The 27,277-nt window shown below is 41.5% G+C and overlaps 1 protein-coding gene across 4 annotated transcripts in view; it reads right to left on the minus strand.

The window, feature by feature from the left end:
- Positions 1 to 27,277, minus strand: part of SLC30A7 (solute carrier family 30 member 7) — a 54,599-nt gene that overhangs the window by 23,119 nt on the left and 4,203 nt on the right. For 2 of the 4 annotated variants that reach the window (XM_037906374.2, XM_037906376.2), the window contains exons 3-8: positions 19,545 to 19,658; positions 13,059 to 13,146; positions 11,261 to 11,387; positions 10,168 to 10,323; positions 8,783 to 8,833; positions 6,060 to 6,195 (exon numbers count right to left, since the gene is read on the minus strand). In XM_037906374.2, the coding sequence (XP_037762302.1) occupies positions 6,060 to 6,195; positions 8,783 to 8,833; positions 10,168 to 10,323; positions 11,261 to 11,387; positions 13,059 to 13,146; positions 19,545 to 19,658 (672 nt within the window). Of the gene's footprint in view, positions 1 to 6,059; positions 6,196 to 8,782; positions 8,834 to 10,167; positions 10,324 to 11,260; positions 11,388 to 13,058; positions 13,147 to 19,544; positions 19,659 to 22,918; positions 23,007 to 27,277 lie in introns of all 4 variants that reach the window. The other 2 variants (XM_037906377.2, XM_037906375.2) reach the window with 2 other exon arrangements.

Genomic DNA, 27,277 nt, shown 5'->3' on the forward strand with positions numbered 1-27,277 from the left:
TTGTTAAATTTAGAAGCCCTTTTAGAACCGGCTGTCCCACGAGGGACAACCGGTTCTAAAAGGGCTTCTAAATTTAACAAACGGCCAAAAGTGGTGCCTTAGGCGCCAACTCCGTGGGTGCTCCGGGGCTGGAGCACCCACGGGGAAAATTTGGTGGGTGCAGAGCACTCACCAGCAGCTCCACGCCCGGCCCCAGCTCACCTCTGCCTCCTCCTCCTCCCCTGAACATGGCGTCCCGCTCTGCTTCTCCACCCTCCCCCTCCAGTTTCCCACGAATCAGCTGTTCATGCGGGAAGCCCGGGGGGGGGGGGGGGAGGCTGAGAAGCAAGCAGCGGCTTCGCGCTCAGGCCCGCGGAGGCGGAGCGGAGGAGAGCTGGGGGGGGGGCAAGGAGGGTCGCCCACGCTGCAGCAGGTAACCCGGGGGGGGGGACATAGGGGAACCACTCCCCCCCCCCCCCAGCTCACCTCCGCCTCCCTGGGCCTGAGCGCGAAGCTGCCGCCTGCTTCTCAGCCCTCCCAGGCTTCCCGCGCAAACAGCTGATTCACAGGAAACCGGGGCGGGGGGTCGTGGAGAAGCAGAGCAGGGCGGCGCATTCAGGGGAGGAGGCAGAGGTGGAGCTGGGCCAGGCGGGGAGCTGCTGAGCACCCACCAAATTTTCCCCATGGGTGCTCCAGCCCCGGAGCACCCACGGTGTCAGCGCCTAGGACACCATTTTTGATGTGATCAATGGGGGAAGTGGCCGCTCCCGCAGCCCCCCCCCCCCCCCCAGCTTCGCTACCCCGCCCCTAGGAGCCAGAGGGACCTGCCAGATGCTTCCTGGGAGCTGCCCCAGATAAGCACTACCAGGACTCCCCACCTCGCCCCCGGCAGGTCCCTCTGGCTCTTAGGGGCAGGGTGGGCACCCACTACGGTGGCCTACAAGACCCTCCTGCCCAGTTCAGTCAGGGGACAGGGGAGGGAGGTGGATGGGGCAGGCATCCTTTGGGGGGGCGGAGGGGGAGCATCAAGGAACACGGTGGGTTGGATGGGGCAGGAGTCCCGGGGGGCAGGGGTGGGCCACGACCCCCTCGTGGGGTGAGGAGGGAACCGGTTGTGAAGATTTTGCCAGCTCATCACTGGGTGCACCCCACGAGTATGAACCAATCCCCACTGGAGAGAGCACTTCCTACCCTGGCCCTGCAGGATGGAGCCATCCGGTTCCCCTGCCACTCTGAAGGGCCAGGAGCTAGTACTCATTGGGTGCAGCCTTCTGCTCTGCTTCAGCCCCATCTGCTTCCTCCACAAAGAATTCTCAAGTCCCCCAAAAAATGAAGTTCGGGGCAGGGGTGTTTGAAAGTTACTAAAACCGGAATACCGGCTTTTAAAAATCCAGGATTGTTTTGGAGAAATATCAGTAAATACAGAAAACAAAGTGCCTTACTCATAATACGATACTAAATGATACACTAAATTGGGGGGTTTTTTTGGAAAACCAGATACTCACTGAGACTAGCAAGGATAGGTAAGGTAGAACTCCAACAGGAGTCAAGATAGGTAGATGCAGCTATTGGCTCAAACTATTAAAACTCACAGAGAAGTAGTTTCCCACTCAAATGACCTAAAAGTGATATAGATTAACCAGCACTAACACAAGCACTCTCATCCAGGTCTTCTTAACTGGAACAGAAATGTTTTCACAGTGCTCACGTAATCCTGCCGCATTTGACTTTATTTCTCTAGTGGAGGGGGAGAGAAGTAGGGGGGAAGAGACATTGCTCTTAACTAGTTACTCGGTCTCCATGCATGTGTAGAGAGCAGGGCAGGCGTAATTCAGTTGGAAAGAGAACAGGATGTGGTAGCCACCAGCCCCATGCTCAGAAGCTTTTCTAAAGCTGTATAAAAAAAATGTTCATAGTGGCAACCCAACCAACTGGTCACACTCTAGTCCCTCTCTGAGAACTGAGCCAACCAGAGAGCAAGGGGGGGGAAGAGGTCAAAAACAGTCCTGTGGACTCAGCAGAAGATCAACATAGGACCAAATGATGTGTTACCTGTGTGGGCTGTGTCCAATACCAACAACACGGATACAGGCTGCAGACATCTGCTCACCAGCAACTGAGAGGATCAACCAGCTATTAACCCCAGGGCTGTAATGCTGCTAGCTGTGGCTTTGAAGAGCCAAGTGGCACACGTTGCATACATACACACAGGCTATAACACTTTTTGGTGGCTATGCAAATACTGTAGCTGATTTTCATCTTGCCCCTTAAAACTTTTCATTTAAGTAGTTAATTGGCCAGCTTCTTTTTTCTTCTCTTTGCTCTGTATGTCTCAGTCTAGCCCAGTTAGGCCAACAAGCTACATCCACCTACTTAAAGTAGGTCTACACAACAGACTATACTAGCATAACTATGGCACAGAATAGAATATCAGGGTTGGAAGGGACCTCAGGAGGTCATCTAGTCCAACCCCCTGCTCAAAGCAGGACGAATCCCCAATATTTGCCCCAGATCCCTAAATGGCCCCCTCAAGGATTGAACTCATAACCCTGGGTTTAGCAGGCCAATGCTCAAACTACTGAGCTATCCCTCCCCTCGCATAGCCCTGTAGCTTGGACACAGCCTACACTAACCAGTGTTTTTTTTCCACCAACTGCCTGAAGGGCGTTAGCCCTCTTCTGTCAATACAGCTGTGTCTATACTGGAGTTCATATTGGCATATCTACACTGGTGAAAGGTGTGGTTTTCTCACACCCCTGACTGACATAGCTATGCCAACACAGCTGCACCTACATTGAGGGTTATGTTGATAGAAGAGGGCTTCTGTTACTATAGCTAACTCCGTTCAGATAGATGGTGTCCTATACAACCATTGTCAGCATATGTTGTGTCCATGGCTATGTCTACATTGCAGAAGCTACAATGATGCTGCAGTGTCTGTAGCATAGATGCAGCAATGGAAAGTGTATCCTGTCCTCTCGTCCCGCCCATCGCTGTAGTTAATTCACCTCTCCAAGAATTCTGCTGTCAACATAGGTGCATCTACACCTGGGGTTAGGTCATCTTAACTATGTCACTCAGGGGCATGAATTTTTCACACCCCTGAGCAATGTAGCTAGGTTGATTTAAATTTTAGGTATAGACCAGGCCCACGCTATAGGGCTATGCCAGAATCGGTATGCAGGTATAGTGTTCATCGTGGAGACATAACACACTGTACTAGATCAGAGGTGGCCAAACTTACTGACCCTCCAAGCCACATACGACAATCATCAGAAGTTTGAGAGCCGGGGCACACCTACCCAAGCCCCGGCTGGTGCACCCTGCAGGGCTGAAGCCCCGAGACCCTCCTCCTCGCTGGACAGAAGCTCCTACCTCACCACCCCACTGCAAGGCAGAGGTCCTGAGCTCCCTCCCTAAACCCCCGCAGTCTGGTAGGTGGAGAATAGGGGGGCTTGCAAGCCACGCTTTAATGGTAAAAGAGCCGCATGTGGCTTGCAAGCCACAGTTTGGCCACCCCATACTAGATGCTGAACACCTAGTTAGACATGGTTACGGTTACAATTTAGTCATGGATTCCATGACTTTACTGGACCTCTATGGCTGAAGTCAGGGCTGGAGGTGGAACTGTACGCCCCTGCCCTCCGACGGCGGTTGGAGCTGTGGCTGTGCCCCCTCCCCCCAGCTGCAACTGTGACTGTGCGCCTGTGGCTGGGGTTGGAACCGGGACTGCGTGCCCCTGTCCCGCAGCTGCGGCCACCTCTGGAGCAGGGGCTGTGTGCCCCTACTGTGGCTGCGGCAGCTGGAGCCACCGCTGTCCCCCACCCCCGACATGGCAGGGGCTTGGCCTGTCAGTCCCGTCTCCCCCGCCCCCGCACCCCCAAATCATCACCATGGGACTTCAGCTGTCATTATTCCTGCCCTACCTAACCCTGTCCCCCGGTTATTTTGACTAAAAGTCAGACAGGTCACAGACTCCCGTGAATTTTTGTTTATTGCCCATGACCTGTCTGTCACAGTTATTTTTAGTAAAAGTAATGAAATCTTAACCTCAAACATGGTCCCTACCCCAAAAGAGTTTAAAGTCATTTGAAACCAGATGCAAAAGTGTGAAACAAAATGAAGCAAAAGATTATGCAGTTACACAGAAGGGAGAAACTGAAGCTGACCTTTCTCCTATTAAAAAAATAAATAAGATCAGTTATTCTTTACTGCACACAACCTAGCATCATTGAATGGCTGATTTCTTGTAGTCATGATTGCAGAAGTGAGTCCTGAGGAGAAGAGAATGGCGTTACAGATTAATTCAGGAAGAGAGTATCACACATCTCACTGACCAGGTCCCCAGCAAAAGCACCAGAGGCTTGGTTTCCAACTTCAGATTTTTCGTTATATGAAAAGGCATTTAATCTGTCCCTGCTGCAAAAGGCTAGACTGGCAAAGACTGAAACACAAGCTGCTTTATGCCGAGGATGTGGCCAATTAGTGGCCAACCTGCGCAGTGCAAAGACCCCAGAATGATCCTGGGCAAGCAAAGTAATATTTAAAGCAGCCTCTCACGAAGGCCAACACAACCCTGCCAACTGCTCCATTTTTTTTCTGTCTAAGCATTATGTCACCTTGAACAGGTCTCCAGCCCTTTCATCACATGCTACAACAGCCTGGAAATTCTCTTATCTAAATAGGACATGCTATTCCTATGCCCACAACATAAACTGATATAATCTCTACTAAAGTAGCAGCGAACAGCTTCCAGTATCCAAAGAATGTCATTTATTGTCCCCTCATTCCCACTCCACTTAAATGGTATTTTTTGCTTTGCTTTGTGCACAGTGCTAAAGTTAAGCCCACGCATTAGTCTCCACAGGATTGGACCCTAAAAACCACAGAATACTAGTCTACAAAAATCATAGCATTTCACTAAGCTTCCACTTTAGCTGTATCTTTTTCCTATTAGTCAACTTGAATTTTCTTAGTTATATTGTATTTTAGCAGTTTCATTTGTACAATTGCTTAGTTAAACTTATTAAATAATTTAGCTAGTGTTGATAAAAGGAGAAAATAATAAGTATACTGTTATAATGCCTGTGTATTGCATGGGTATTAAGAAATGCAGTCAAAATAGAACAGTTTATTAAAATTTACTATTATAAATTGTTTTAGGCATCCCTGAAAAGTTAATGCTTAAAACATACTATCCGCCAGTCTCAAAGATACCACAGGAGAGTCACATCAGACTGCCACCAAATACTGCCATGTATTACCATATATGGTAATAGTACCCAAGTACAGCTGCAGCCATTCAAATACTGGATAACACCTGCCTGTTAAACACTAGAAATGCTCGGTTATAGTAGTTGTCTGAAGCTGAAATACTCTGCCCTCTACCATCACTGAAGAAATTACCAGAAGAGTGCCACTGAAAACTCTGGTTTCAATTAACTTCTATTTACAATCATTTCAGTAAACAGCAGTAATGGGGAACTATATGGCACTTCACCATCTTCTACTATTGCATGCCTCAACTTTTTAAATGACCCAGCATGTGCTATTTAAAAGAGTATCCACAAAGCCTAAGGAATATAAATACAAAAGGGTCAAGCAACATTCTCTGATGAGCGTGAAAGTTTAATTCAGCAAGGACCAGGCCACATCTTGTACCAGCAAGCTGCACCCCACTACACTAAGCTATTCTGCTCCACTTCCTAGTATAGTACCTCAGCTTATATTATCATGTACTGCACAAAGGGAGAGAAGCGTTTTACAACATGGATCAGAACAATATATTTGTAGCGCTAGGCTAATAAAACAAAGAGATGCAGATTTTATGTAGCAGCAGTGGCGATTGCTGAAAAAGATAAAGATGATTCAAGCAAGAAAAACCAGAACAGGTACAAAGAATAGAAAAAACCACCAAAGAGAGGAAACGGTTTATTTTAGAGCAAAAGATTCACTGTCAAGACACAACATTGTAATTTTGTTTTTAAAACAGACCTACCCCTGTTTTTAGGCTTGTGATTCAAACAACGTAACGGGGTCACTGAATGTTTTATTATTTAGTCATTTGTATCAACACTTACCTTATTCCTATAAGTAGAGCTATGAGCATTGAACAGATAGGATCTGCTATCATTAGACCATAGTTCTGCATCAGTATAGCTGATATGATTACACCAACACTTCCAAGAGTGTCTGCGACAACGTGTAAAAATACACCTACAAAAGAGCATTAAAAAAAATCAAAACACTTAAAAACCAAAAGCCCTTAAAAAAGTTGGTGGAAACATTTTGATGAGAACTCTTAAAAGCAGACAACAACATGAACTGTGCTAGCAAATTTGATGTTGATTTAAAGGGCTTCCTGTAAGTCAGCACAGAATTAGGTCCTATACCCTGAAGAGTAGCTAAGGCATTCAGAGAAACTCTTTTTTAATGTGGCCATGCCATGGAATATTCTTGACTACCACCATCAACTGAACTGGGGATTAAATGTCAGAATAGATTTAACCAGTTAGAAGTCCTTCATCCAATGGCTAGGCCATAATACAGCAGATGAGTCAAATCTCTACCCCGGTGATCCATAAGCAACATTTCTACTCGAGGAGATAAGTTTTTCTAGCAGGAGCTCTGCAAAGCTTTGCGAGATATTTATGTTTTACAAGTTACATATTCACTGTCAATACAAATTAAAAATATTTCTTGCATTAATAAATTATGATTATATGTGGGCAAATATAGCTTTAGGTTAAAACAGTTGAGAGCCAACTCTTTGTAGCAAGCCAAAGATAAGCCTGTGGAGCTCTCTGCTGGCAATTATTGGTACAGTCACAGTTCATCAGCTGCTGTTAAAATAAGTAATTGTTCACAGCTTGAAGTATTTCACCCATAAACATCTAGCCAGATTAAAAAGAAAAAAGATTTGTATTTGATTAAGAAAAACATTTTCAACAGAATTAAAATCTCAAGCTAGTTTTTAAATTGTTTGCATAAGGAAACACTAAAGCTATAAACAAAACACAGAGCAACTTCAATATCTTTACTGAGAGTTTCAATTAAAATTTTTCTGCCAAAATAAGAAAGGTAAAATAATTGCATTAGTGTTCATTTCACGATGCATTGTTTGCGCAACAAGCAGGAAGATGGCTTCCGAGGTATGTAAAATATATTCTAAATAATCATCCAGTATCACTAAGTTTTATTCATTAAGATAAAACATGTAAGAAAACCTTGAATAACCAGTCTTGTTAAATTCACATTTCATTCTAATTAATATCCTATGTTAAGACCAACAGGCCAGAAATTTGCCTTAAAGAATTTTTTTAAAATTCTTGTTATGTATTTGCTTCTGAAACATAGCCATTCACAAACACTTTAATGTGCTGGGCGGGCGGGGGGGCGGGGGGGGGGGGAGAGAGAAATTTAAAGTAATACATATGGTGGAAGAGATCAGATAAGACTGTTGCCTTGCAAGTGATATATCTAACAACTACAGGATAACCCCAGAGCCACAGAAGTATCCGATAAGAGACACCACAAGTATACATTTCTTTATGTCAAGTATAACGCAAGGAAATAAAGTTACATGTCACATGCTGGCTTCCGTGTGGTTTGGTCAGGCCAATGGTGATTAAATAATCAATTTTCAAGTAATTATTTCTCTTATTATTCTTGTTTAAGCTGCACACATGCAACCAAATGTCCCCTTTGGAGCTCATGTATTGTTGTGTATCATCAACAGCCAGACAAGACCGAGGACGGTGGCAGATAGAGAGCCTTTGTGTATGCCTTCCCTAGGGATCTGGCAGACCTTGGGGAAGAGTAAAAGCATCCTTTTCTTATGGTGATCGAGCATAAGTGGAAAACTAGGTAAATGGGGCCAAAGGCTGTGGGGCTGAAGAGAGGGGCCCACAGACAGTGAAGCTGCACAGCCACTGAGTTTCCTTCTACTCTCCCTGAACAGATTGTAGCAACTGCCAGGAGATAACCTTAACAGTCTTCCCCAAATCCCCTCAATTACTAGAGATCACCCAAATCCTTCATTCTGAGAGGCGGGGTAGAGGTCAAGAGATGACCGTGGTTCCTGCCCAGCAGCAGACAAAACCATGGAATGGACTGTATAGACAACCCAGCAGCTGCTGCAGAATAGCTCACAGAAAGCCAGAAAGAGCAAAGTACTAGGGCAGCTTCGTTGTCAGCCCCTACCTAGCCTCCCCAGCAGCTCCTAATTTCCCTCCTCACCCTTCCACTTATTTGGAGACGGAAGAATATAACACTGTCCCGCACTGACGTTTAGACTGCAAGATGCCCACAGGGACATGGGTGTAGAGATGTTCTCTACCAGCCCCAGTCCCTATTCCCAATTTATGTTATAAGAAAAGAATTGATCCAGGTGTCCAGAATGAGCTAAGTTACTGGGGGTTTTGTTTTAGCTAGACAAGATGGTTATTCACTCACCATATTCTCACTTTCCTGAAAGGTGAAGTTAAGTACCGCAATCCTCAACCCTTTAAAATCCAAAATATTGGCCAAAGCTTTTCAAATTTGTTCCAGTATGATATTACTTACTATTTCATTACTTTCCAGAGCATGTACTGCCATAGGAGATAGGCACTTAAAATACAGAAATTATGTCACTTGTATAAACTTTTCACATTGAATTTCTGAAGAAAATAAACCAGACACTTAACACAACTTTCTGTTCATTATTAATACCTATAATAACAAACACCACTGAATTTAAAGCCAGCATCTAAATGGGTCTATTATCTAAACTAACAACCCACTATGGTTATTCTTGTCATACCTTCTAAAATCTGTCTGTTGGATCCTGCAGCCCCTTCAAGAGAGTGATCATCTGTAGAGACAATTATTGGCAAGTTAAGCCACATACAATGTATCCTTCTAAACTTATCAATTCTGTTAAGCTTCAGAAAGAAAAACTACTTTGAGTGCACCATAAGGTTATTCATGATGACTAGTCATATCTCTGGCTAGAAAATTTAGTATTTGCTGTACCAGAATGAAGGTAAAGAGCAAGCTGAAATTTCAAGATGGGGAGAGGGAGGAGAGAAGGGGAAGCCTGTGTATATGTGTGCGTGTATAGGAGTGTGTGTATATATTATATTTTACACACACTCTACTCCTGTTTATCCAAAACTCTATTATCCAGATCTCTGCAGTATCCAAACTCTTTCATTGTCCCTCAGCATGAGACATGTGCTGCTGAAGGTATGTATCTCATGCTGGGGGACAAGGGGGGAATCTGAATAATGATGAGGTTCGGATAATGGAGCACAGACCCTCCGCAACGATTGCAAGGACGACGAGGAGCAGGAGCCATTGCTGCCCTCGGCTAAGACGGAGACCACCTTGCTACTGCATGGCTCCTGTAGCAGTGCAGGGAGCCCTCTGCAGCCCAACTGTGGATTGAATGAGCAGGGCTATGGCAACAAAGGGCTCCCTATGCAGCCTGGGGACAAGGAAGGGGGCAGAGGTTGGGATAATAGGGTTTCGAATAAATGGGACTATACCCTATAAATGCACATGTGCATAAAATGTACTATAAAATGCGGATCCCTGAAAGCACAAAGTGTGGGGGATTGCAGTGGAGGCTGCAGTCCTGACAAGAGAAAGCAGAAACTATACTTTGAACCTTTGCATACACATGTGAATACTTAGGTGGACACATCTTTTTTAATGTAACCAAGCTGTATGCATAGCTAAACCAATATAACAGGTATAATTCTTTATTAAAGTAATATGAACTACATGACATAACTCGAGCTGGTTTTGTTAAGGGCTTTTTGAAAAGCTGATACCTTTAAGTTTTCCTCTACACAAACAAGTTTACAGTTAAAGTTGCATCTTTACTACCACAAATATTAGTATAATTCACAAGTATTAGATTAGTTCTCATTATTGCAATGCTGAATTTACTACAAAGCTCACAATGAAACAACAATTATATGCCGCAAAAAGAAGCAGCACTGACTCAGATCTACCACAAGATGCATTAGGTGGATAAGAACATACCACTAGCATTCTCCTTTTAGAAACATTTCTTCCATATGTGCTGGCTAAAGCAAGCTGACAGCATCTTCTCATCTATCCACAAAGATCTATGCCAGTAAAACTTAATGGCACATACCATCTCTGGTGCATGGCCTTTGTTTTCAGACAGACACTTACCATGACAATAATCCTGATTGTGCGAGTCTCTCTTCCCATGACTGTGATCATGAGAATGCCCATGGCCATGTTTGGATTCATGGCTGTGACCGTGACCTCCGTGACTGTGTCCATGGCTGAGAACACCATTAAATAGAGAATGACTGTGCTCATGCCCTATAAATAAATATCACTGTCAGAATACTGTGTACGTGAATATTAAAGAAAAGTATGCTTTCATTCATTTCTAAAGTACTTAATATCTACCTGCTCCACACGGAAAAGAGATTTTTTTTCCATGTAGATCAGAGAGAGAAAAACTAATACACATAATTCAAAATCTAAATTAATCCAAGTTACGTTGCGGCATAAAATATTTACTGAACTTGAACAAGGAAGTCAAAATGCTTTATATGTTACTTCTTTTTGAGCCAAGCCATTTTAGACCACCACTGAAATATCCTGCATACATTTTTGCATGACTGTAACACACACTTCCAGCTCTGTGAGGTGAACGTGGCCATACTTTTCTTGCGTTTATACTATGATGTTTTTAAAATCAATCACATTAAAAGGTGTGTAAAATACTTACACTACTTCCATCTATCAGGATGAGTTACAGTTCACAGACTATGTTAGAAAGTCTAATGTCAGCAAAAACTCAGAAACATTTAACAGATGTGTGTATATAAATCTTGAATTTAATTTGAAAAACCATGCCAAACAATTGCAAGAACTACTGAAAGAGTTTCCTCTTCGATTTAAGATTTTTGTTCAGCTATTCTCCTGTAAAATGCTCCACCTGAGGCCATTTCAGTCTCCTATTTAAAGAGAAAAATCTTTTGTAGAAATGAAAATTCTTGCAAGTCTCTTACAATAAACTACACGTTCCAGACAGCAGATTAATGTCTTTTTGGGTTTCCAATTATTGGGAGTTCAATAAGGAGGAAAAATGGACACTATCTTAGTAATACTGAAAAAGCCAAGGCTGTACATGACTCAATAGGCTTGCTACTGAAAGACATAAAACATGCAACATGCAGACCCTGGTTGGAGGGCTAACTGTAACTGAACACAAATGAGGAAAGGATAATGAGAATTACAACGGTCATACCAGAGCCATGTGAGTGTCCATGGCCTCCATGTTGAAAAACAAATATTCCTATAAGATTCACAAGGAATCCTAATATAGACACAGGAAGAAGTCTCTCATGATGCACATCAGGAGGCTCCAGTGCTCTCTACAAAAAGAAGAAAGTTTAGTGTATCATTTATAATCCTACCACACAATTAGAAGCAACTCCAGAAAATAGACAGTATTACATATCTGATTTGATGCAGGAGTTTTCTGATACAATATCCAAATCAAGAGATTAATGATAATGAATTAGGAACGCTGGTATTCTAGAAGAATTATGAAAACTTAAAAAACCTCAATACCTATATTTCTCCTTGTTTGGAAGTAAGTCACCAAATATTTTGTATGTCTCTTTTCAAATGGTATTAGAGCTACATTTCACTATCATCTTCTACATTATATTCTGTTATGACATTATTCAGCTCAAAATAATACCAAGACATTTTAGTTCAGTTATACTGGGACTACGTAAAATTATTTCTCAGTCTGAAGAATACCTCTTTTCTCTCAAAAGGTGAGGTAAGAGGAGCAGCTGAGAGTCTATTTTCTTGGAGTTTTAATTACCCCTAAATCCTATGTTAAAAACGGAAACAAGTTTACCAGAACCTATTACGGACATCACTAAAACACTCTAGAATTACTTTTTGTAGTCAGCAATGCTTCCTCTGACACTGTTTAATCCTGCAAGCCTCTCTAACAGAGTAGGAAAAGGGCTAAAAAGGGAAGAAGTGCCTGCTCATTTAGCATGTGAGTGGGAGGGAATGGACTGCCTATTACCAGAGGTCAGTATAAAAAGATGAGGCCCCCAGCATGGGCCAGGGGGAGCACTCTTAGGAAAAACCCACTCCCACATTCCCAGCAGAAAAGACAAGCTGCCATTTTATCAAGAGACTGCTTTGAGGCCTCCTGGTGGTCTCCACACTGAATATCAGGCTTTGGGTTAGTATTTTTTCTGGCTAGCTTTTGTAGTCTTAGAGTAAAGTTTTCCAAAGCATTTAAGTAACTTACGAGCCTATGTCCCATTAACTTTTGATTAACTAAGTCACCTGTGAAAATGGGACTTCCTGCTTTTGAAAGTTTTACCTTTTGTTACTATCAAACAAATAAGCTACCTGTCATTAGAAAAGAAGAAAACATACCTGCAAGTGTTCAGATTGTTACTGTGTGACATTTATTCAAGACCTCTTCCAGGCAAAAATTAACACTACCTCCTAATAGCATAAAAGCCAGTTTCTCTGCTCACTCATTTTTCTTCACAACCTAATCAACACTACCGCTGCTGTTTGACAATCTTATCCCTTTCTTTCCTTTTGACAAATGTCTAATCCTAACTTCTTACTTAGAATGCTCTGTCCACATAAAATGCCCAAATGGTTTCCTTTTGTTTTTCTAGCCTTATTTTTCCTTTAATAATGAAAAGGAAGAGCCATTCCATGGAATACCATACTGGCTGCTGAAGAAAAGGGTAGATCTGACAGAAGTTAGCATCATTCATGCAATCAAAATACGTTATTCTTAAAGCTAATACAGACACTCTGAAAAAAGAAGATATTTATACATGTACATCCAACACTGACTCCAGCAGATTTTCTCTATTCTGTTCAGATGACACAAGTTTAATTGGTTGCAAATATGACTACTCATCATCCATTACAGTAACGCTTAGGTTGTCTTCTCCCCTTAAATATACACTCCTAAACAGAAATGCAGCTTCTGCAAAGGTAAACATTTTTTCAGAGGAGATTTATTGACTGCAGTTGACCTCAGAACATACCTCAACGCCTTCAGAGAAAATGAAGAATGCTGTGAAGATCAGAAACAGACCATTTACAAAACCAGCCAGTACCTCTGCTCGAACATACCTAGAATCAAATCAGCAATACCAGATGTTACCTCTCCTTTTTATAAACTGAACGTCCAGAAGTGTTGAGAGTTTTTAATTTCAGTATATCAGAGGCAGGATGGTGCTATGGACTGGACTATGGTTTATTCCTTCCTCCCCCTACTGTAGCTTATGTATAACCAAATTTTTGAAATGAAAGACTGATGTATGAATTGACGGGGAGTTTTGAATGTCAACTAACCTGATTTTTATTGGCTTGGATATAAAATACACTAAATTATTTTCCACACTGCAGCACACTTTTCAGATGATCTCAAAGTGTACTACATAGGGAGGAGAGAATCCCCATAATACAGATGAGGAAAATGGCACAATATTAAGTGACCTGGACGGTCTCTCAGACAGCCAGTAGTAGAGTGGGGAGTAGAACTGATGTCTCTTGACTCCAGTCAGGGCTGAAAGTAACTGAGGCCACTTACTGGGGCGGGGAGCCTCCAGCCCCAGAAGGGGTGGGGCCTCAGGTGGAAGGGGGGGAACTGGGGGAGGGCGGGGTCAGCATCCCCCAGCCAGCCCTTCCAGTCCAGCTGGCCCGCACCGCCCAGCTGATGTCCCATGTTGATTTAAAGGGCCCAGGGCTCCGGACGCCACTGCCGCTACGGCAGCAGCAGCAGCGTCTGGAGCCCCGGGCCCTTTTAAATCGCCAGCTCCAGGGCAGCTGCTCCCTTTGCGCCCCGCCCATCGGCGGCCAGGGGGGCCAAAAGGGGCAGGAACATTAAAGCGCTACAGGGTCCTTTGCCGCGGCCCCCGCCAACGGGGGGGGCACAGCAACATTAAAGCACGGCGGTGGCAAAGGACCATCCTTAAAGCGCTCCTGTGGCAGCGCTTTTAATGTCCCTGCCCCTTTTGCCTCCCCTGTTGGCGGCCCTGCTGGGACGGACCCGACCGGCAGGGCTGCCGGCAGGGCGAAGGGGCAGCGGCAGCGCTTTAAGGACGGTCCTTTGCCGCGGCAGCGCTTTAACATTGCTGCCCCTTCCCCCCCGCCCCCCCGTCGGTGGCCCTGCCGGTACGGACCCTACCAGCAGGGCCGCCGACAGGGGAGGCAAAAGGGGCAGGGACATTAAAGCACTGCCATGGCAATGCTTTAATGTGGGCTGGGTATGGACCGGTGCAGGTTCTTACCGGTACACAGTACTGGCCCGTACCAGCTCACTTTCACCCCTGACTCCAGTCCACTGATATAAACACTATAATAGGCTGCTTCCCCTTCTCCAGTTGTTTACGGTTTTTCAGATACCAGATATATATAAAAGAAATGGTTCCTTATCTTGTGGTAAGTGTTTGAGATATTCTGTGCATGTGGATCCTACTTATGGTGCAGCAGCGCCCCTTGCACAGGTGTTCTGAAGTTCAAAGAACAGTGTCCAGTAGGGATCATGCATATACCCTTCATGCCCATATGCACCTCCTCACAACTTGTTCTCCCTCAGTTCCTTCACTGCCCAGAGTCTCAAGAGGAGTCTCCAAGCAGCAAAGATGGAGAGTGGGTCTTGGGAGTCATAGGCACAGAACCTCTTGAAGAACAACAGTTTACCACAATTCTTCTTCATGTTCCTGCACATGTGGCTCCCAGTTACAGTGATTTAGGTAGTGGGAGCTAGGAGCTTATCTTCCAAGCTGAGCATATCCCAATCAGCATGCATTCCAGATGTTGATACTAGGGAGAGTCGTGGTTGGTCAGTGGGTAGAGAACCACGTCACAGCTCTATAAAATTTCAATGACTGCAACTCTGCTGAAGCATGCTGCCAAGGTAGCTTGAGTAGAACTAGCAGTAACTTGACTTGGTATCTGTAATTTATGGATGACAAATTGATACAGCCCATATAGATAATCTCCAAGAGGAGGCTGCTCTGCCTTTAGATGCACTGCCACATGCTTTAAGAAGCCTAGGAGATTTTCTGAACAAACTTGTCTTACTAAGATAGTACTAATGTACCATCTGACGTCTGGGGACGAGTGAGGCCATGGAAAAAATAGACCAAAGCGTATATATTGATTAACATGAAGGTCCAATACAATCTTAGGGATAAACGTAGGGTGAAGTTGCATGGTGACCCCGTCTGCATGGAATATTGCATACGGTGGATTAGACAGTGTGTGGACTGATCTTACTCTATACGCAGAAGTGCACAGGAGAGCTCCAATAAATATTATGGATTGGGATGGAATCAACTGAGATTTCTTTAAGTTGATTTTCAATCCTAACTCTGAGAACAGGCCCAGAATCCATTTTACCAAATTGGAGACCTACTGGCTAATTTGCCTCGGATTAACCAACTGTCAAGGTGTAGGTGCATAAATACCTTGACAATGTAAATGAGTGGTTACCACCAACAGACACTTCATGAAAATTCAAGATACAGCTGAGAGACCAAATGAGACGACCCTGAACTGATGTTCCTTCAGTATTGCAGTGAGGAGAAGCTTTGTGTGTAACAGAAATACAACCACATGAAAGTGTGTGTCTTGCAAGTTGAGAGTACTGAATTAGTGCATTGGATCTAATGTCATATGCCAGAGTCACCATGCAAAACTTTGGACTGGCCATATACATGTTGAGGAGCCTGAGAGCTACTAAAGACTGCCACTCCCCCTTTTCCTTTGGTAGCAATAAGTAAAGGGAATAAAATCCTTTTCCTCTGAAGTGAAGCACCTCTGGCTCTACAACATGTAGCTCTAATAGAAACTGTATCTTTTGGTGCACAAGAATCATGTGAGATTGGTCCCTGAAAAGGGGTGGGGAGGAGGCATGGTGTACCATGGCAAAATTGTAGGGCATACCTTGTTGAATGACCTGCAAGACCCAACAGTCTGAGGTTATTACAGTCTAGACATCCTTGGGGTGGGGAAGATACAGATCCACAGATTGGGTTGGTATCCTTGACTAAAGCATTATATTTGTTGTTGGGATGGTTGAGAAGTATATGAAGAAGTTGCTTTCTGCTTTAGGAATCTCTGTCCCTTTCTAAACTGATTTAGTTGTTTCTGATGGTGCAAGGATGTAGATGATTGAAACCTCTGTCAAGAAGTATTCTAATATACTGTAACCTTTTAGAGTTGGAAATATAAAAGCCAAAAGATCTAAGCATGGCCCAAGAATCTTTCAAAGGGTGCAGTGTGTCACTAAACAGGTCTTTTCCATCAAACAGTAAATCCTGTACCATAGTCTACAGTTCTTTAGGTAGACCTCAGGCAGACAATCAGGAGTCTCTCATCATGGCAATTCCAGTGGCCACTGACCTTGCGTCTGTAAAGCTCTGCATGGAGAAAGACTCTAGAAATCTAACGTCCCTCTGAGCAGATCAAGTTAAACTCCTCCATTAAATCAAGTGATAGTTCGTTGGAAAAATCTGCTGCCTTGTCCCACTGCATAGTTACTTCTAGCCAACAGAGCTAAATAGTTCACCATCCTGACCTGAAGGGATGTTGAAGGGCAAACCTTGCAGCCAAGGGGACCTTTTTCTCATATGACAGATTTGTAAGCTTGTTTGGCTCTAACTAATTGTTGTGACTAACGATGACGACGGCAATGAACGCGAACAAAAATATTCAAATCCTTTAGAAAGGACTCGTTACTTTCGTTCAGCCCTTTTCAAAGTATGGGCTTGCCCATAATTCTTTGGCAGCAGCGAGAATCTCTATCAATTGGAAGAGCTATTCTGCTCTGAGCAGCTGGTAGCAAGATATCAAATAACTTGTATGTCGTCCTAGAAGTTCCTTTGGAGCTGTTTCAGGATGTCTGCCATTCTTTTTAAAAGTTCTTGATAGGTCTTAAAATCATCCCACAGATGAGGTTTCATCTGGTGTAGGTATAGCAAGAGGTGTATATGAAGGGTTACTGTGAATTTCTCCGCACTCTTCCTCAAAAGATTTTGTGATTCCACATTTGGTTGAGGTATTGGCAGAGAGCAGGGTTTTGACGGCTTTCTCAAGATGATTCTTGGGAGACTAAAAGACTTGGTAGCCATGAATGAGGCGGCCCAGGTGGCCAATAAGGCCTTAGTTGAAATCCATAAGCAATGGGCTTAAGGAGGCTGTCCCCAGGGAATGAAAGCTGATTCTTGCAATGGGGGTCTAAAGGTAGAGTCCTTAGGATAAACTATTTTATCCTAAAGCTTAGCTCAAGAAGGAGACAGTGAAGGTGGACGAGGTTCTGGTGAATGGTCTCTACTGGGTGCTTGGGAAGAGTCACAGATGACAATGAAGAGTCTTCAGAGTGGGGAATTGCACAAGAAGGCATTGCTAAAGTATGAGGAGTAGACAATTTACCATGACTATGGCTCCCAGAATGTAGTGATATCTTCATGATCGGTATCCTGGGCTGTCCAGATAGTCTTCAATCCAGCTGAAAGAGGGGAATAAGCCAATAAAGGGGAGCATAACTCTGGAGTTATTCTGATGTCATCCATGTCCCTAAAATGGAGAGCTGAAAGCATCTCTGGCAACACTTACGAGAAAGGAGGAGGAGTCTGGTACCACTGCTGACAGGTTCTTCTTGCCTGAAAATTATAGCCTCAGCACTGCAGCAGCCAATACAATCCTAGTGGCTCCCTGAGCTGGTATGGAGGAGTTAGCATGTGAGTGTCCTGGTACCATAAGCCTCTGCTTGTACTGGGATATGCTATGACTGCTCTTGCTGCTGCAATGGCACTGAGGAAAAAAATGCTGAAAAGTCAGTCCTCAATCTCTTTGGCCTGCTGAGGGAAGCTGATTAGGCAGAGCTACTTTCTTCCTTGGAGATATCTGTGCCAATGCGGCCTTGAGCAGTTCCCTCAGTATCCATGACTCTGCCTTTTTTCTTTTGCAGTACCAGGGAAGGGAACTTCAGTCTAACTGCAGGTTTGTCTACATGGTCCCTGAGCCTGTGGGCAGCTAGAGCATTTGCCTGTTCAACTGGACGCGCTTTAGAGCGCTTAAAGGAAGAGCGATGCCTCTTAGGAGTCACAGAAGTTGGCATTACCTCCGTAGTCTCTGGGGCACTGACAAACAGGGTCACTGCCATTAAGCCTGAGAGTCCTTGAAGCTCTAGCATGTCAGCTTGACTGAGGTCTTAGTTCTCCATTAGAAAGAGACTCAGTCTGTTTTCTCTAAATTTCTAGGTGCATTTTATAAAAGCTGTGCAGATGTCCCCTCAAAAAGTTCCATGAGACCTCCCTGCTCCCCACAAAGATGACGGACTGTGTCCTTTTCTGTAAATGGGTACAACTTGAATCCTGGCAAGCAGGGAATAAAGTCTGAAACTGACAAGGTAATTGACTAATCTTACTGACCCTATTAAATTTAAAAATAAATGTATTGTTTAAACTAAGTAGCCAAGAACTAAATAACTAATACAAAGTTATAAGGCTAATAAATTGAAACAGTAACAAACTATACTAACAGCGAAATCATAACAAAATGTCCCCACTCGCTGCCAAAAAGCAGTTAGAAGGAACTGTGGATGAACAGGTAATGCTGCCCCTTTATGCCCAGAGAGGAGGAGCAGGGTGAAGTGCACCAGTGGGCATGAAGGGCTCCTGCGCAACCCTTACTGAAAAACACCTACGCAAGGGATGTTTCTGCACCATAAGTGGGATTTACACGGACAGGAACTAGAATAAAGCTTTCCTCAATACTCTAAAATCTTCCCCACTAAGATCAGCCACTAAGGGGAAGAATATTTTCATGCCGCAGGTAGATGGTTAGAGCCACGAAAGCAATATTTTGCCCACCGTTAACAGTTTTATTTGGATAATTGTTCCCACTAGCATGTGAGCAACAAGTTAATTTTCATTTAGGACCGCCACTGCTGTTCTTAAAATACACAACCAGCATTTCAACCACTCCATTTTTCAAAAAGGCAAGCAGAATTAGCTTAGTGTGGTATGCAGTACTCCAATATAGGGAATATTCAAGTTAAGACTGGGGATAAACAAAGTCCAAAAAGAAAAGCTGTTTCAACTTTGGCTATCACCCATTAGGGTGGATGCTAGCAGCTGAACAATATACAATGTGACATTTTGTTTTGCAACATGATTTGTGATTCCATTAATATCAATCAGCAAACAGTTCTTGGAAGGGTCTTAAACTTCACCCCAGAAACACAACACTAATTTTATTTATAATTATGCTACACTTCTGTAGGAGACACACTTGGCTACTTATGTGCCAATTTCAAGAAGTTCAAGTTTAGTTCAATATTCTTCCCCCTGCCCTCGCCTTTTTTTTTTTTTTAAATGAAGTTGATTTCAATAGTTTCCCCAAAATTTTTCAACAAAAACTAGTAATGCTACACTTTCCTCAGGCATGGCAACAGGAAGTGTTACCTATGCACTTATGAAAATATATTTCCTATGCTATAAGAAGCTAAAATTTCTTACCCATATGAGAAAGCATCATTTGATCTCCACTTTGAAATGACTGAAGCTGCTAATCCAGCCAGTAGAGCAGTACAGTCGAAGAACATATGAAAGGAATCTGATATTAGACCTAAACTAGAAAGGAGCAGAAATATTTCAGTTAGTTCCATAAGGCCATATTAAGTTTGAAATTCAAAGTGCTTTTAACACTCCCCTCCCGCCCAACACCCACCCTAGCAGTGCACACTCCTGTTCCTTTTGTGTCTGAGATTATAAATACTATTGAAAATTACTGAGCAACCGTCAGGTGGTGGGGCTATCTGAATCTGGCTTACCTCTTACAGAACTCCCATATAATGCCTTTAAGAATAGTTATGATGCTTTAGACAACACATGGAAAAATTCTACTACTGGAAAACAAGGTTAGACTTCCTAAGTCTGTACACATAACATTTAGAAGCCAAAGTTAAAAGGGTCATTATACGCTAAAAACCCAACAAGTTTCCATGTTTATTGTCTCAAGAACTTGATCATAGTCACTTAGTTACAGGCAAAAAGATGGCAATTTAAAAAAGTAGGCAACTCTGTCAACTCAATCTAGAATTTAAAAATATATAAAAGAAAATCTGATTGTGCATCATTTAGAATAAAGATATGGCAACTGAAACTTAATTCTCTCAATATAAGGGTCAGAAAAGAAGTCCACTTCCTTCCCCCCTTCAATAATTCCATTGATCCTATTGTGCTAGCAGGAGAAAAATGTGTCAAGCAAAGCAAACACATGAATCATTACTATATTTAGTATTACTATTGTGGCAGTGAGTAAGGATTCAAACAAAGATTAGAGTACCACTGTACTAGAGACTGTAGAAAAGCCACCACAAAGACAGTTCTTGCCACAGAAAGCTCACAGTCTATGATATGCAACAGATGATTGTAGTTATTAGTTAAATAAAAATATCTTAAATGTACTTGATAGGTAAGTCAAATGTTTCAGAAAGTTTTTAGATAAAAAGGTTTTGCACTTGAAATTAACTGATTTATCAAGCAAAGGAAGTATTATTTGTAGTTAGTGAATTGAACTGATAGTTTTGGGTCATCATGTCCCTCAAAATTTTAGAACTAATAGATTCTCATTCTCTCAGTTTTTATTAATAGGTTTATTCCATTTTTTCAGCTCCCACTTGGTTTCTTAACTTTGAATGAACAAGTAATTGAACTAAACTAGTCGAATAAACTGTAAAGAGAAAATATTCTCTCTGCACCTGCTGAAGAGACTACTGCTATCAAAAGATGGTTTAGTCACTTAGCCAGTGACTTCCACCAGTTTAGTGGTTTGTCTTTCTTTGCTTAATTTCTTTTATTTAAATTATTTAATATATGACAGTTAGTTTAGGCCTTACCAAAAGCTGCCATAATTTAAAAAATAAGCCTGTATTTAATTTAAATTAAAAAATCTCTTTCTTTTAGTCATCCATTTTTTAATCCAACCTGTAAGGATCCGCAGGTCTACAACCCAGGTTTGCAGAGTCGTGGGCGACCAACACCTCCAGAGTGCCACTAGGGAGTCAGGCAAAGCACCATCCATTCATTACGGGAGGGGTAGTCACTGCAGAAAGTACCGCCCAAAGATGTCAGCGCAACTGAACCCAGTGGTCGCCTGATTGGTGCATATCAACTATTTAAGCCTGGAGGCTGCTCCAAGGAACCATCTGACCAACAATGCAGACTCTGGCTTGCCACTGCTACAGACCTTGTCTTTTCTCCTCCGTCTTACTCCTGACTTAGATCCAATCCTGGCTTGACCATGCTATCTGCTTTCCTGACTTGGCTTGGCAACTAGTCTCAGCTCTTGCTTTTTACTCCGACTCAGCAGACGTCACTGGCACCGCCACCTACACCCTGCCCATTATACAACCTGGGACAAGTTAGCAGTTCTACGTGGTTGACAGCGTAACCTATGCATTGAGTAAGGTTCAGATGCATTGAATAAGGTGACACTTGTATGTAGTCATTTTTCAGAGTACAAATTTACTTTTAAGCTTGAACCAAACGTGTGATATTGCTCCCAATACATTCAGACAGCACACAATCATTTCAGGCAACTAATTTTTTTAAATGTGCATACTGGGTACTATGCATTATCAGGATTGCATGTAAGGTGTGCACCATAAAACGGCATTCAAATGCCTCTCTACAGTGCATACGAACATCAGAAGCCATTATGCATTACTGAACTGTGACAATACAGAGTCTCCAGTAACTCAAGCAGCCAGTGTTTACAGAAGTGCTAACATAGCAGGGAACAAGCACAATAGTAGGGTAGGTAGGGCATGTTCATGTTAAAGACTTTTTATAAAATCTAATAATTCAAAAATGTTGTTGTTTTAGGAGTGGGGAAGAGAGGAATCCCAAATGACAATTCAAGCAGCCTGCAACTTCTTTTAAGTCTTTGCTTGGTCCTGAGTTCATGAGCAGTAAATTGAGCCTAATGTACATCATGCTGCCAGAAGCTGCAATAGTGTGAAGCAGCAAGCTGGAAAGACTTGCAGCTCCTTTAGGAAGAAATATTGTATTTTTAACTCAGCAGTAACAGATATTCTCTGAAGGAGACTTAAACCAATATCAGCATCTGCTTCAAATCAAAATTAATCTTTCATAGCAGCACCTGGACTAGGGTGAAATGAAACAGCACCCACTTCTTAATGCCATTCAGTGAAAGCAATGGATTCCATTCAAATGTTGGGTTAGACTCATTTGTAACATTACATTTAGAATAAAAGGAAGTTTTCCTGCAAGGCAATCCATGTGCATACATCACAAACATAATTAACCAAACAGCTTTCTTTGTAAAGGCCAAATAACAGAAAGGTTACTTCTGTGGTTCTTTGAGGAAAAGTTACTTCTGCACTTTCACACATGTCTGATGTACCTTCCAGTACTAATGCTTTCATAAAAGCAGTGAATGATGAGGGTCACATTAGTACCATTTCACAGAACTGAAGATTAGGAGCTAAGCTTACATGGAAATGCAGCGGCCATTTCAAAGAATCACCAAAAACTTCCCCCATGCACAATTACAAAATATTTAAGGGTCAGAAAATGTTTTTAAATGGACTTGTGTACTTTTGTTGATTTATGATGTATAACAGCCAGATTTATTTTAAAGTTTGCTTTTGTTTTTTTACCTATCAAGAATAGAAAAATCTATTCTTCTCTGATTGTGCTGCAAGACATCTGGGAGTTCCTAGAAATGTTTTCTGTTATATCTAACACTAAATTTAAGGGGAAAGGCAGTTTAATATTTGGGCAAAGAAACCTTCTATTATAGATTACTAATTAAGGTTAAATAGATGTTAACTAAAAAACAAATCCAGAATTTTAAGTAGCCTTACTTAAGACTTCTTCTGAAATTGCTCAACTTTATCTTGGCTCTTGTGTGGTCCTCCAGTTAATCTTTAAATACAGACAGGACCTGAATTTCTAATGTAAAAAAGGCAAACAAGCAATTTTATAAAGAGACCTTTCAGACCTTCTTTACCTTTAAAAAAAAAGTCAGCAACAAATGGCACAAACCACATTTTCCCCTTTAGCAGGTTACCTATACAAAAACATAACTGTTTTCAATTAACCTATTTCAGACTCTAGAATATATACTGTTTTGCTAGATATATATATATGAACACTGGAATTTTCAAAAGACCCTAAATGAGGTAGGTACAGTACTCAATCCCCTTTGTATTTCAGTGGGGGCTAAACACCCAACTCGTTTAGGCTTCTTTGAAAATCCCAGCCATACATCAGATATAATTAAATTTAGATAATCTTGCAACATAGGAGCTTCTGTTTTACATCTTAGTAACCATTCAAGTGAGAAGTACAAAATGAAATCTACTTAGCAAGTTTTGTTTCCTGTTGCGAAAAAGTCATTAATTCCCTCTTTTTAAAAAAATCCAATACAATGTATCATAAAGCCAGTATTTCAGACTAGTTAATTTTACAGTTCCTCCTCAGTGAATTGATTTTAAAATACTGCTTTTGATTATAGGGTACATCCTGAATATTTCTAGTTTGTCAAGAGAATTCTTAAATGTGTTTTGACAAAAGGGACTAGAACTGCTACATTGCTAGCACACTGCTCAGTAAGAAACTTGTCTTTCATTTTTTTCAGAAGTATATTTTGTGAGCAAGGGGGCACTTTGGAAGAATTTATAAACACACAAGAACTGATATCAAATTATTGCATTTATACCTGGAAAAAATATCTATCATATGCAGTTGGTTAGCATAGCAGCAAAAAGATTCTGAAGTGTGAGAAGTTGCAAATCTTTTCTTTTCAAAGGACAGTACACCAGTTTAGCATTTTGCACAGCCAATGTCTCTCCTAAACTGCCAAATTCAATTTATCCAAATATATTTAGATACAACTGTAATAAATATAAAGGAAAGGGTAACCACCTTTCTGTATACAGAATTATAAAATCCCTCCTGGCCAGAGGCAAAACCCTTTCACCTGTAAAGGGTTAAGAAGCTAGGATAATCTCGCTGGCACCTGACCAAAATGACCAATGAGGAGACAAGTTACTTTCAAAGCTGGGGGGGGAAAGAGAACATGGGACAAAGGGTTAGGCTGTCTGCGTTATGCTTTTGCCGGGAACAGATCGGGAATGCTCTTCAGAACTCCTGTAAAAAGTTAGTAAGCAATCTAGCTAGAAATGCATTAGATTTTCTTTAGTTTAATGGCTGGTAAAATAGCCGTGCTGAATGGAATGTATATTCCTGTTTGTGTCTTTTTGTAACTTAAGATTTTGCCTAGAGGGATTCTCTGTGTTTTGAATCGGATTACCCTGTAAGGTATTTACCATCCTGATTTTACAGAGGCGATTCTATTACTTTCTTTTTTAATTAAATTCTTCTTTTAAGAACCTGATTGTTTTTTCATTGTTCTTAAGATTCAAGGGTTTGGGTCTGTATTCACCTATGCAAATTGGTGAGGATTTTTATCAAGCCTTACCCAGGAAAGGAGGTGTAGGGCTTGGAGGGATAACGTCTCCAAGTGGGCTCTTTCCCTGTTCTTTGTTTAACACGCTTGGTGGTGGCAGCAAAGGGTTCAAGGACAAGGCAAAGTTTGAACCTTGAGGAAGTTTTTAACTTAAGCTGGTAAGAATAAGCTTAGGGGGTCTTTCATGCAGGTCCCCACATCTGTACCCTGGAGTTCAGAGTGGGGAAGGAACCTTGACAACAACCCACTACATTTAGAAGCTAATCATAATTAGGAAGCTTTTGTAGTCATTACAAAGATTATTTTTAACAGAATGATGCTATCAAGACATGTTCTAAATGGCTAGGAGGCTGTATGTACATAGTCATTGCAAGAAGCATGGTGCCACTAATTCTTAAATCAAAGCACAAAGTAATTTGTCACGGTGTATAAAAAACAGCAATAATGTATGGCCGGGGGGGGGGGCGGAGAGCAGAAAAATTTTTCCATAGCTAGTCATAAAGAAGCACCCTTTAAATTCAGTGACATACCACAAGGAATATCACGCTTTTGGAATCATAATTCCAAATCCCACAGCAAACGTTTGAACTTGTCATATGTAAACATAGCGGTAAAGAAAAAAAATGCTAAGTCTTACATATATTTAGCTTTTCCCATCAGCCATCAATTGTATAGCGATATCAGAATAGCTAAACTGAACAATAATTTTATTTGATGCTGCTATACCTGCAGTGACCACTGCCAAGTAGAAACTTTACCAGAACACTTAATTTATCAAGTACCTCTAATATTGCACAATAACAGATTTGTGTGTGTGATGATCAAGACCCATTTTCAAAAGACAAGCAGAAATGGTAGTAATATCGTTCTCAAACTCACTGGCAAAGTTCTACAATTACTACTATTTACATCCATTATCCTTTGGATGCTGTAAATAGTTGTGGCCATATGAAAGAAAACATCGGGGAGGGAAGGTATTTTCCTATTTTAACATCCCACACATAGGTTAATGGCATAAAGAATCCTTGCTTTTTTAGGGAAAGTAAACTAGCAGGTAAAGCATGAAGATGTTTTAATTAAAAACATCTTCACAAAACTGGGTCATATACATGAAGACAGGCAAGGTAAGTGATCCAAAGCAGTGACAGTATAAGTATCAGGCACAAGATCATTTTGGATGTGTAAAATGAGATATTATTCAAAAATATGTTTTCCGGCACTTTATTTATTAACTCTATTTATTAACATCTCTCTGAATTCTGCCATTCATTACAGTATGTAAACTGAATTTTTCCCCCTTTATTTAAAAAAAATGGACAATGAACAAAAAAAGATAGGTAGCAACCAACTGCTTATTTTCACACTCAGTAAACCAAAGGTGTCCACATTCTCTATATTCCCTTTTCAGACCTCAGACAAATATTGGGAAAACATGCATATCTGAAATACTTGTTACTCTGAGTAAAATTCTTTGCCAGAATTCTTTTCTAAAAGGCAACGCCTTCATTCTAGGAGATTAAAAACAGACATTTAAGATATAAATAGGCATATGCCTATTTATTTGGACTGTGAAATGTAATTTGAATTTGGGCCTATAAAAAGTTATCACAATAAGCATCGTGTTACTAGTGATTTAAAAACTTATTTTCATTGTTCCATATTACAAGTGATTCATACACAATGTTCTGTGCAGTTAATTATTGCTGTATTAGTGCTAGAGATTGCAAAAGTCAACTGGGAAACTGCCAAGCACTCTATACAGTCATATAAATCCAGAAGTTGAAGATAATAAGCTGTTACATGGTATGCTAAGTGGCTCATCTCACCATGACCATGTAACCAGTACTTCATAGGCGGCCTACTGGTTTCCAAATACAGTTTACAATGCTGATTTTGATCTAGAAAGCCCTAAATGGCTGGGATTCACCTATTTGAAAACTGTCACTTGATCATTGCTATTTTTAATTGTTCTCACTGCACTTTCCAGGTGAGATTTTTAACAACACAGCACTGGTCTAACTTTAATGTTTTGGCAGAACATTACAGTCTGGCACGAATATTTTATTTGTTAAGCTTACATAAAGATCAGACCTTCTAAGATAAAAACCTTCTTAATGCAAACGTGTCTGATCCTTAGCATCTACCATCCTAAACCAACACCTGGTTTTCTAATCCTTTTCAATATAAAGCTATAAAAGTAGTACAAATTTAGACGCAGATATCCAATCACCACACACGTACTCACTTGTAAATTTACCGAAATTGTATTGTACATAAGATTCAGCTCTTACCCTTACTCTTACTGTAGTCTTCTTCATTATAAGATTTTTTTTTAAAGATGTGATAAAGCTGTACTGATGAGCATTAAGACTATTCTTGATTTATATGAACATTTTAATCTTCATAAACAATATTTTAGCCACTTTTAAAAATCTAGCGGACATTTACTTCTGAAGATACTACTAAAGGAAACGGGATGTAAATTTTACAAGATTAGTAATGAAATATATAGCCTTTTATTACTGATTATCATTTCAAACTCAACCCAAATCAGAAGTAAAAGTTGTTTCTATTTCTGACTCTTTGACGGTCTACATGAAATGGGTTTGACTGTCTCAGTTATCAGTAAACAGATCACAGAAGACCACCTCTACAACTAGCACACCTGTTGGCAGTTTCACTAAAGGAAGTCAATGAACAGATTATTCTCACATTTTAAGGTGAGCCTTCCAAGCCAGTATGGGCAAACTTG

Source organism: Chelonia mydas, chromosome 8 (genome assembly GCF_015237465.2).
Source record: "Chelonia mydas isolate rCheMyd1 chromosome 8, rCheMyd1.pri.v2, whole genome shotgun sequence".
Taxonomy (NCBI): domain Eukaryota; kingdom Metazoa; phylum Chordata; order Testudines; family Cheloniidae; genus Chelonia; species Chelonia mydas.